The sequence below is a fragment of the Lipotes vexillifer genome, unplaced genomic scaffold (genome assembly GCF_000442215.2).
Source record: "Lipotes vexillifer unplaced genomic scaffold, Lipotes_vexillifer_v1.1 scaffold618, whole genome shotgun sequence".
NCBI classification, from domain to species: domain Eukaryota; kingdom Metazoa; phylum Chordata; class Mammalia; order Artiodactyla; family Lipotidae; genus Lipotes; species Lipotes vexillifer.
The window spans coordinates 2090017-2102444 of record NW_006799025.1 but is presented as its reverse complement, the minus strand read 5'-3'; the positions used below and the strand labels follow the sequence as shown (position 1 = coordinate 2102444).

Below are 12428 nucleotides of genomic sequence, written 5' to 3'. Positions count from 1 at the left end.
GAAGGTAGAGGTGGGGTAGGGGGTGGCAGCTAAAGGGTATGGGGTTTCTTTTTGGGATAATGAAGATGTTATAAAATTGTTTGTAGTGATGATTGCACAATTCGGTGAATATACTAAACGCCATTAAATTTCATGGGTGAATTGTAAGATGTCTAAATCACATTTCAGTAAAGCTGTTATAAAAACAAATATTTGTTGAAATGTGCTCCACAGCCAGTAGAATATTTACCTATATTTATGGGTAGTGAAATTTTTAAAACAATTTTTTTTCTTTTCTCCAAGCTAGGTTTTGGTTTTGCATCATCTGTGGATTCAGAATGTGTATTTCTGGAAGCTGGCCTGCTTTTAAGTTTTTATAAAATATTTTAGTATATATTACCGTGCTCTAATCAGATTGTATATAACATGGGAGAGAAAAATAATTTCTGAAATGTCCTTGAGGTATTTGCCTCCTTGAAATTGGGAGCTGTCAATAAAGAAAAAATACCTGTGTAGAGAGAATAAGAGGAAGTAGAGTCTGTCTTCCCAGCTGATGAGAAAGATCTATCTATCTATTTATATAATATGTATATATGTATATGGTATGGTATGGTATAAATAAATCCTCACATTCAAATGAAAGCTATATTGACAGAACCCCAGTTTATGAATAAGTAATGTTCCACACATTCATTTGTAAACTAGCTATTTGTAGCCTTTTCTTCTCTTTCTTTTTTCTTTTTTTTTTTTTTTTGGCCACGTCATGTAGCTTGCAGGATCTCAGTTCCCAAGCAGGGACTGAACTCAGGCCACAGCAGTGAAAGCCAGGAATTCTAACCACGAAGCCACCAGGGAACTCCTGGAGCCTTTTCTACAGAAACAGTTTTGTCAACACTGATCAGGTTCCAAACCTAGTTCACAAAGATTTATTCTGCCCACAGTGTAGCTGAAATGGAGTACTAGGGTTAACACAGGCTGGGATAAAGGGAGCGATAGCACAATGGCACAGGAAGGAGGAGGATGAATCATAACATCCCTGTTTCTTGGGTACAGGAATGACTCCAGGCAAAATTTTGAATTGTGGGGAGTGAGACTTTGACTTTCATCCATTTTCTTTTCTGAACCCCTTGTCCCATGTTCAAGATATAGAGCCTCTATCTCTAAGTCATGAAGCATCCACTACTTTTATGGTACTCCAAGCGCACCACTGTATTACCTCATCGGGCATCTCTGTTCCTCCAAGACACAAATTCACCTACACCATCTAACACAACCTTTCTCCCAGCCAACATACACACACACATTTAAATTTCCATTTCTTCAAGGCAGCTAATTTTGTTTTGCATTGTAGGGAAGTAAATTTTGAAAACGTGGTAACCTCTGGATCTCCTAGAAGCGTTTACAGATAAAACTTGGGTTGTAACCTTAGAAGTATCTCTAATCTATAGGATTTCAAGTATTCATCTTAGGGAATGGTAAGAAAAGTCTGAAGATAGGACAAGCTGTCCTTTCTGACCCCAATCTCACTTTGGGATGAAATCCTCTAGGTTGCTCCCGCTTTTCACAGAATATTTTCTTTGTCTCTGTCTGAACTTTAGCAGTTTTTAAATGTGCCCTGCTAAAACTCACACTAATTACCAGCGCATGGACAGTGGAGTCTGTAATGGTGGCAGTTGGAACTGGGAGGAGACATTGGGAAGGTGACATATAAAAGAGTAATCAAGGACCATTTATGGTATGAATGATGCTTTGGGCATCTTATATTTTTTTTAATTTGCACACATATTTTTCTATGCATTGATCAATTGGTTTTTCTTGGTTGTAGATTGGGCTTATGGATACTACAGACAACAGAGAAAACTTGTTGAAGAGATTGGCTGGTCCTATACAGGTAAATATATTAGAATATAATGAAATTCAATGGAAAATTTTATTGTTTTTGTATCTGTTTTAATATGTAAAAGAAAACTTTGTAGCTCCACACATCATTTTAACTTAGCTACATGGGTGTGCAATTAATCACTAAAAATATATCATACGCAAAATGATTTCTAGTGATTTTCCATTAGCAAGTTGGTAGTGTAGAGTATATTGATCTCAGACAGAGCTAGATTTGAATCTCAGATCCACACTAGCTATGTTTCCTTGGGAAAAATGCATAACCTAACTGAGGTTCAGTTTTTTCATCTGTGAAATGGAGGATTTTTCTGAGCATTAAATGAGATAAATGGAGTTGGCACAGAGCCTCCTTGTAAATGGAAAATTCTCAATAAATGTTAGCTGCTATTTTTGTTATGATCACAGTTATTGTTATGATCAATATTAACAAATATTGAGGGGAATCTTGCTTTCAAAAGGGGTTTCCTTCTGAATTACTGTGCTGAGTTAATTGGAATCAGGGTCTAATGTGATTTTGTATGATTACCAGAGGTGGCTTTGAGCATCATGTGTAGCTGAAGTTGGCTTAAAATAGTTACATCCAGAAATCCTGATCAGAAACCTTAGGAAAGAAGAGAAGCTCTAGGCTTGATCAGATGAGCGTGGATGGAACCTAGAGGGAACATGACATGCCTCATGACCATCTGAGATAAAGCTGAGTAGTAGAGTTGGGTACTCATTAGAAATAAGATTGGGTTGATAAGTCAGGATCAAATTAAAAGGGCTTCAACAAGAGCCTAGCCAATTTGGACTTTATTTTATAGATGAAGGGCAGAAGCATGATGAATTTTGTAGCAAGGCATGCATTTTCTTTCTTTTTTTATTCTTACTTTAAAAGTAGAAACTTAAAAAGAAAAAATTCAAACACAAAGAAGAACATAAAAATCATTTTTTACTCCCACCAGGTACATCCACTAGAAAATTCGGTATATTCTTTTCAGGCCAGTTTTTATTATATTATGTTTATATATTTTTTATATAGAGTTTTACATCCAATTTATTCTGGAAATTAGTTTTGAGCAGTGACAATTACTGTTGATTCTGGTACTTAATAGTCCATTGAATAAATGTTTCATTTTTAATCATCCAATTCAAGCTATTCACTGTTAAAAGAAATGGTGGCAAATAGATGAATAGATATGTCTATATTTTTATCATTTTTATTAGAGAATCCTTGATATGCCATTATTGAGTAGAAGGAAATAAATGCTTTCAAAATTCTTGATACACATGACCTAATTGCTTTCTAGAGAGCATATATATGCTTACATGTAGTATAAGTAAGTGACTACCCCACTGAATAAACCAGGATTTAATGACTGTCATTTTGAAAATCTTCACCAATTTGACATGTTTAAAAAATGACATTTTGTTTTAATTGGTTCTGTTTGATTACTGTTGAAGTCAGGATTTTAATTTTTATTAGTCATTTGTATCACCTTTTCTATGAAATAAGTTAAATTAGAACATGGAAAATAATCAAGATATCCATCAAAGCAGGAAAAATTGAACAAATTAAGGCATATCTAGCCTGTGGATTACTGTGCAGTTGGGCATGTGGTTGTTCTGTATGATATTGTATAGAAAGACTTGCTCTTAATTTACCCATTTATAACTATGACCTATATATCTAATGAATTCTGCCTTATTATTTTTAATTTTTTTAATCTTGAGAAATATATAAAAACAAAGATTCTCCATAATTCTAGGCCATTTTTAATTATTTAAAGCAATTATTCTTTTTTAAAAATTTTGTTTATGTTTTGCTCTTATGTACTTAATGTAATGAACATCCTCAAATTCTATTTACTTGAGCAATTTTTTTTCAGAAAAAAATGGACTTTAACAAAAAGAGAGTTGTTTTTAATATTAATATATATGGTCAAATAAATATGGTCAAATTTTAGAAAATTGTGTTAATTTATCCATTTCCCCACATTTTTACTCACACTAATTTCAAAAATCTGATCAACTTGTTTGACAAAAAGTAAAATGCCATTTTTAATTTGCTTTTATCTAATTACTTAATTTCTTAAATTACCCCAAATAACAGGGTTTAGGTTAGGATTTTGGGAGGACATATGGTAAATAAATACTACCTGAAGTAATTAATGGTTAAGTGAATAAGAAGGGTACACCTGAGTAAGTACTATAAAAAAATGAACAATCCATTTATTTACCCTAAACAATTTCACTTTTGTTTTCAGTAAAAGTGTGTGTTACATTCTACTTGAATAAATTTGTGTCTTAGTTTCTCTGGATTTAATTCCAGGCTCTGAACCAATTTTTCTCTATTATATACATACCTCATAGAACCTAAAGATTTTAAACTAAGTTATTTTGAGTAAAAGGTATCTTTTAAGTATCTTTAAATTATATTTAAGGTTTTTTTTAAGGACTTAAGGATTTAAACATAAGAGAAAAAATACTTTCCTTTAGTCTGACCTTATTAAAATAATATTAGAGCTATAAATAATATTAACAATAAAACAATCCTTAAACAAGAAGAAAAATATATAACTGTTGTAGAAAACTTGATACATAAATATGTTCATAGAATAAAAATCAGCTGGTTAGTTTTGTTAACATCTACCTTCCTAGTTTGAGGCGGAATTAAAACCAGGTTATTTTACTTTAACTGATGAACTTTTAAACAGAGAACTCATATATTTACAAATGAAAAACAAGCTTTAATGCATCCTTCATTCTTCCTAAACGTAGAATCAGAAAATGGAGGACCTGTAGCCTAGGGAGAGAGAGGGTTACAGTTCTCATCACCCCAAGCAAGGGCAGGTGTATGAGGGGTAATGCCACCTGTTTCCAGCAGCCTGGGGTCCTTGAGGTTCCTGAAGGTGCCTCCTCAGGGCAGGAGAAGACAAGAAGATGGCAGTTTTACCAGTAGCTTCTGGCAAATACCACCATGCATATATTGCTATCTTAGGAGGCAGCCACAGAGCTCTTCCTTTTAATGGGCTAATTGCATGTAGATGTGGCACCTGAAGAGTGGCCAGGCTTTCATGGATGGATCTATGCACAAACAATGCACAGTTCTTTGCTTTATAATCCAGTTGCATCATCCTGTTCATAACTTAAGGCCTATTGGCTTTAGCTCCTTTAAGAGACAGTCTGGTGATCAAAGGGATAGATTCATTAAAAAGTGTCATTTGCTATGGGAGGAGGGGCGGTACGGCTCAAAAGGGAATGTTCCAGAGTTGAGGTGAGGGTGGAAGCTTACCAAAAGATCCTAGGAAGAGATTAGAAAGAGTTTCAGCTGAGGACATTTTATAGCTGCTTAGCTCAAGCTGAGTGTGGATTGATTATTTTGTCTGAATTCCTAGAGCATCAAAAAGAAAACAAACTAAAGCCTTTATCTAAATAAACATATCTCTCCCAAGCAAATCACACCAAAGCCAAGCATTTTAAATGTGGATTATTCACTATTAAGTATATTATCTCTTTTTATTTTTAGCACAAATGTAGATAAAGGTTAGTAGCCTTTTCAATTTCTATGATTATTATTCCACCTGGAAAATGAAAAACTATATGTGCTAACTGTGTAAAATTTCAGGATAAATTAATTTTAAGATTCTTAAATTTAAGCAATTGATGAATGGCTGAAGTAAATTGGTTTTGACCACACATAGGCCTAGTTTTGTTCACAGCAGCTTATCTTGTTGAGCTACTTGTCAGATTAGCTGCAATCTCAGAAGACCGGCCCTTGAATGTTTGTATATATAGAATTCTATTCATAAAAATTACTAAGAACATCATAACATCTGTCTGTAAGAGAGCTCATTGCTTTACCATAAGCCATTTAAAAATATCATATGGCACATCAAACATGATTTAAATGGAATCATTTAAGCTAAGGTTGTTTAAGAAAGATCACACAATTGTAATATGTGAAGAAACAATAAAAATCCCTGCTGGGTACCAAATGGTTGGAGAAATAGAGGGTGGAACGGGAGGAGAAAGTATTACTCTTTCAGTTGTGTGTTTTTTTTAACATAGGTCATAAACAACTTTTCTATTCAGGATATATTCTATAATTATGTTGAGAAATGGCAGGGTTGGTAAATACAGTCACCAGTCCCATTTTTAAAGTTATTACAAGAAGGTGAGCAAAGTTCATTTGTCACTCTGCAATGAAAGAATGAATTGTAAATCTGGGAATGTCAGCACTAAAATCCAGTTCTTTCCTTAGTAACTTCATTTCATGTAAGGGTTTCATAAAGGTTTCTTCTGAAGGTTTCACATAAGGTTTCTTTCTGTTAACCTTAAATTTTCTATAACAATGCCTGAACAAAGACAATTCAATGAAAAAAAAAAAACTAAGTCATTTGGTCTTCTTTTTTTAATATCATGAACACATAGCCCATAATGATCACATGAGATTAAGATCTTCCTTCTGTTTGAGTTGTTAGACCTTTTCACCTTCAAGCAATGATAAGATCATCAGAAATGAATGGACTTTCACTGCTCTGTTCTTAGAAGTAGTCACTATTGAAATGTAGTCTTCATTCCCTGAAAATGAAAAAAAATTATTCTGTTGGTTCTTTTTCACCATACCTTAAGACAACTTGAAATTGAAAATTTTGTATTGATATATTCTCAAGTGTTCTTAAACCCAGATACCTTTAAAGTTTTAGTTAAAGGGTTGCATTGTATACAAGTTAGAAAGGCCACACAGGAGTCACAATTAGACACTTGACTGAATACCTTGGAAGGAGAAAGTCTCTGAACGCTGAATTGATTTCTGCTTCCCTAAATAGAGTATCCTGTCTAAACAGTATTTCCAACACATATATAGACTAGAAGATGCTACTTATGGAAAACAAAAGAACCATAATATAAGGTTGTGTATTGTCTGGTTTGATGTTTGGCATTTATTTTTGGACCATAGTTAGGTTTAGTAATTTTTCTTCTCTAACCTAGGAGAAAGTAGGCCAAAGGTAACTCAGAAAGAAAATTTGAAGCTACCTTGAATAATGACTGATTTCTGGCTCATCCAGACCTCTCTTTTTTTTTTTTTTTTTTTGCGGTACGCGGGCCTCTCAATGCTGTGGCCTCTCCCGCTGCGGAGCACAGGCTCCGGACGCGCAGGCCCAGCAGCCACGGCTCACTGGGCCACGGCTCACGGGCCCAGCCGCTCCGCGGCATGCGGGATCCTCCCAGACCGGGGCACGAACCCGCGTCCCCTGCATCGGCAGACGGACTCTCAACCACTGCGCCACCAGGGAAGCCCCAGCCCTCTCTTTACATCTAGAATCTGAAAGCATTTTTAACATATTATGTGTTCCTCAGAATCATCACTCCTTATCTAAAACAGACTGTTCATTTCTCATTTCCAACTTAAGAGTGAAAAGGCAAGTTCTAGAACTCCATGTATAGAATTACCTCATTTTTGTAAAATATTATATGTTTATATGGGCATAGAAGAGAGGCCTGGAAAGATAGACACCACCCTGTTGGCAGTGGTTACCCTTGAAGAACGGGACTATGGAGGGCCATAGGAGGCAGGAGACTATCACATCTTATTGTATGCGATTCATATTTCGCTAATTGTTTAAACACGTATATTGAAACAAAAGGTTTTCAACTTGCTTCTCTTAGTTTTAGCTAAGAAGGGCAAGGTAGTTGGATAAGGACCACAGCTTTGCATTTTCACCTGTCAGAATGTAGAGTTCCTGCTAAGCTGCAGTGAGAGGATGCCACAGACATCTAATCAGAGTACGAGGACATGTAGAGTCAGGCTGTCTGGTCATCACTAACGTTCAGACTGACCAGGTTGTTTAACTGCTCTGTATTTCAGTTTTCTTTCAGTAAATAGTTTTTAACAATGCCCTACCTGATGGTGCATGAATCAAATCAGTGTTTCACATTGTTGCAGGAAATCTCTTTGATTTCCTACACAAATCCAAGTGATTATTATGGCAGTGTCTTAACTTGAGCCCAAACAGATTAAACAAGTCGGGGCGTATCTGATAATCTCACAAGAGGATTAGAGGGGGTTGTTTAAATGCATATTATAGACAGGTATTTCCTATCATTGTACATTTTTAAAAGTTCAGCTAAGATGTATGACTGAGCAAACTTTCCCTATGCTAAATGTGATGAGTAGAGCATGCCTCATTGTAAAGGCTGAATAGGTTCAGTTAAATAATCTAAAACTTAGAATTTATTTCTCTGCAACTATCACTTTAGTATAGAACTGAAAAAATAAAGGTGTGGCTACAGATTAGCATTACAATTAAATAATCATTGCTGAATGTATCTAAGAGTAAAACAATATGTCAGTAGTATTCCCCCATGAGTAGAGTTGAAATTGCACACATTCTCTAGCTCAGCCTCATAACCACCCCTGCTGACTATACTTGGTAGTCTTGAATGGATTGGACAAGTCCCTTAGCAGCTCAAGATGAGAACATCTGGCTGTTCCTCCTTCTATCTGTGCTCAAATGTCTGGGCTTAGTGGCTGGGTGTACTGTTCTCCCTCCCTTTTCTGGACCTCCTTTAATCTCACTTTCTGTGTTTACTCTGAAGTGCCCTGGTTCATAAAATTCATCTTTCAGCAAAAACAAACAAACAAACAAAAAACACCGAGAGAGAATATTACATGATTAATTAAAAAAAAAAATCTAAGATCAGACCACAGTTTATGTAATCACACAAAATTCATTTAAATATTTTCAACATTTAGGCAAAATACCATTGCAACTATTTTAAATTGACCTATGTCACCTTCTTATTTTATGAATCAGTAAAGGCTGAGTGCAAGGCTTATTTACCTAGTTTCCTGTTTTCTGCGTCGTAACTCTGACTCTTTAAACCAAGGATTTTCAAAGAGCAAAAAGATGAAGAATATGTAAATGACTCATTTCTTCAATTCAGAAAGATTTCTTATTAACTGAAGCAGGGAATTATTGATACAAAAAACTAGTTTGAAATATATTCAGATATGTTTAGGACTGATTTTCTTCCCCTTTATCCATTGAATGTATGTATGTATCTATATGGCTATCTCTCTATCCTGCTACCTATGAATACAGGTCTCTGTTTTAACCATGTAGTATGTTTTGTTCAGGTAAAGGATGCTTTGGGCCAGAGCTAGGACTTTTCTTGGCTGGAATGCAGAGGATCTTAGAGGTTCTTTGTGGGTTCTGGCAAACCAGCCTCCAACCTGTTATAGACTGTGCAGGGACCATCTTAACAATCACAGAATATTCTGGGACAATTAACAGCTGCCCAGATTCATTCCTCAAACTGTGTGTGCCTAGGGTTCTATGGGGAGGGAAGCGAACTTGAACCCTATTTAGAGGTAAATTCAGAGTAGTATCTAATAACCTAGGGAGGTGGGCTTGAAGGAAGCCAGGACTGAGAGAGGCAGTTGGGAACCCCTGAGAAATAATTATCTTGACTGAGGAAGAAACCTGGCAGCAGAGGTTGAGTGCAGAGTGGAGCCTGGCATCAGTAGGACCGGCTTCCAGGTTCCATGTGATGCTCCCGGCTGTTTGCAGGGCTACTCTGCACCCAGAGGCCCCCCTCACTTTTAAATGCCTGTGTGCACTGTCCTGGAAACAAAGAGCTCAAGCAACTCCACTGTGGTCTCCTTCTCAAAGAGCCCGAAATGAGAAGACCACCCTGGGGGTTCCCAGGCAGACTCACAGGCAAGCCAGCCAAAGTGCAGGCATCCAGTCCCATCCAGCAGCTGCCCATAGCCAGGGAGGTGACTGACGGTCTCTAGGAAGGAGCAGCAACCTTGAACTTAAAATCAGATTCTTGTCTACCTAGGCTAAACTTTAGTCCCTTAGAAGATGCTATCCAGCTCTAATTTAACAGATTAATTTTTGATGACAATTTTTTTGAGAAAGAGGAGACCGTACCCGGGCTGAGGAGACTGAGTGTGATAAGACTGTAGATGCCTTTCTGATCATTTCTCTGCTCCTGTCATTTCTCCCAGTGACAAAGTCAATGAGCCATTATCTTGATGAGTATCAAGAGTAACGATCTGGGGCTTCCCTGGTGGCGCAGTGGTTGAGAGTCCGCCTGCCGATGCAGGGGACACGGGTTCGTGCCCCGGTCCGGGAAGATCCCACATGCCGCGGAGCAGCTGGGCCCGTGAGCCATGGCCGCTGAGCCTGCGCGTCCGGATCCTGTGCTCCGCAACAGGAGAGGCCACAACAGTGAGAGGCCCGCATACCGCAAAAAAAAAAAAAAAAAGAGTAACAATCTGGTATATGTTTTCCCCCAAAATGAAAGTCAGTTATTTCTCATTATAAAAATAACACACGTTCATTTAAGAAAAATCATATTATATATGATTTATATGTAAGTGCAGATTTATTTATGTATAAATATATAAATGTATTTATGTTTATGAACATAAGTATGTATAAGCACAATATAAATGTATTATATTTATAAATATTTACCTATAAATATATTTATGTAAATATCTTAAATATATATATATAATTTAAATAAATTTATATAGAAATGTATATGATAGCTGGAATTTATAGAAAATAGCTATAAATCTTAAAGAATTGGAAAACAGGAAAAGCTGTATTTTATAGCCCTTTGCCACCTGGAAATTGAAACAATAGCAGAGCCACCCAGAATCAGCATCAAAGCACATTCAAAAGTTGGCACATGCTGAACTGGATTATCTCTAAGCTACTAACGGCTAATCTAGCTTTTTTACATGTGTGTTTCCTTTCATATTTCATGAGTATCTCTAGGAAGTAAGAGCTGCTTGCAGCACTTTTTTCATAAATAACATATAGTTTTCTTTTCTAAAACTCCCAAAGTTGCACCCATGCCTATAGCGCCCCATACATCCTTGAGGAGATTCTGAGGTTCAGTTAATCTGTGTTAGGATGTGAAGGAGTTGAGTTCTTATCACTTCTTGACTTGCCTTCTACCTGGATGTTATTATATACTCCTCGACAAAGCGAAATTTAAAGTTTTGAGATCATTAGTTTAATGAACCAATACTTACTGGATGTATAACATGAGCCAGACACTTTCCCGGGTTCCGGGGATGCAGAAGCAATCACATGCCAACGACAGATTGCAAAGTGTGACAAATGCCCCAGCAGTAGACTGTGGTGACACAGGTCTGTGGCCCCTACAGAGCTTGAGGGGTTCAGGGGAGGCTCCCGAGAGCGAGAGAAAGGGATTTTAAATTGAGATAAAGCATAAGTAGGAGCTAACTAAGCCAACATGGGTGAAAGATTGTTCCAGGCCAAGAGAGCAGCCGTGCTAAGCTGTGGGTGAGAGAGAAATCGAGATCGCTATGCCCCAGCCTCTCTATTACTCTTCCTCTCTGGACAGAAAACTAGGAATGTGATGAGAACATTCTTAGGGCCCCATGAATTAATTCTGGTTTAACTGCTATCCTATCCAAAATTCTAGATAATAAAATTTATAGCATACTTTAATTGGCAATAACTTAAATTTTTAGTTTAAGGGATGTTAAGCATGATTTTTCATCACTGTTTTAGTTAGTAAACTAAGGGAACTGGAACTAGTGAAAGAGACCAAAAGAGGGGGATGTTAGGAAGGCAGGGGGAGGGAGAGGGTTTTACAGAATCCAAATGAGAGAGGGTTTCAAGGAGCCAGGACTAACCATGTCACATGACTTCACAGGGAGTGCAAGCTGAGATAAAGATTATGAACCTCATCATCGTCTAAGGAAGCAGGTTTTAGTGGGGTGTCCTTTGCTATTTTGTCTGATAAGTAACAGGGTCCGGGGTCAGACTATCTAACTGCTTAGTTTCAGAGTGGGCTCCATAGGCTGTGCCTCTTTTATTTCTTCATCTGTCAAAAGAGCTAATAATGGGCTTCCCTGGTGGCACAGTGGTTGAGAGTCCGCCTGCCGATGCAGGGGACACGGGTTCGTGCCCCGGTCGGGGAAGATCCCACGTGCCGCGGAGCGGCTGGGCCTGTGAGCCATGGCCGCTGAGCCTGCGCATCCGGAGCCTGTGCTCCACAATGGGAGAGGCCACAGCAGTGAGAGGCCCGCGTACCGCGAAAAAAAAAAACAAAAAAAAAGAGCTAATAATAGTACCTACCTCAAAGGGCGCAGCAATGATTAAATGAGTCAGTATATTCATAGCACTTAGAACAGTGCCCAGTACGTATAAAGTGCTCAATAAAGGTATTAAAGTCAGATCCATTTTCTGTAATACTCAGGACTTGTTTTGTACCAGATTAATATCCAACACACTGTTCTCTTTCTAAAGTACAGATGTGATTATATTATTCTCCTGTTTGAATCCCTCCAGTTGATCCCCATCACTTACAAAATGAAAAATGGACTCCTTAGTGTGCCATAGAGTGACTTTTGTGATTCGTTTCAGCCCACCTATCCTGTTTGCCCCCCATAATTATCTTTCCCCCTGCCTTATTCTGTGCCAGCATTTTCAAAAGCAGGTCTCTCTGATTCTAATCATTCTTCACTGTTTTGCCAGAATTCCGAACCTCTGCGCCTCCTTTAAGAAGTGAGG

At 37.4% G+C, this 12428-nt stretch overlaps 1 protein-coding gene across 1 annotated transcript in view; it reads left to right on the top strand.

Annotated features, from left to right (window-relative positions):
* PTPRZ1 (protein tyrosine phosphatase receptor type Z1) overlaps positions 1 to 12428 on the top strand; it is a 164867-nt gene that overhangs the window by 50276 nt on the left and 102163 nt on the right. Inside the window, exon 2 of the mRNA XM_007471315.1 lies at positions 1805 to 1870. Coding sequence (XP_007471377.1) covers positions 1805 to 1870 — 66 coding nt within the window. The remainder of the gene's footprint in view (positions 1 to 1804; positions 1871 to 12428) is intronic.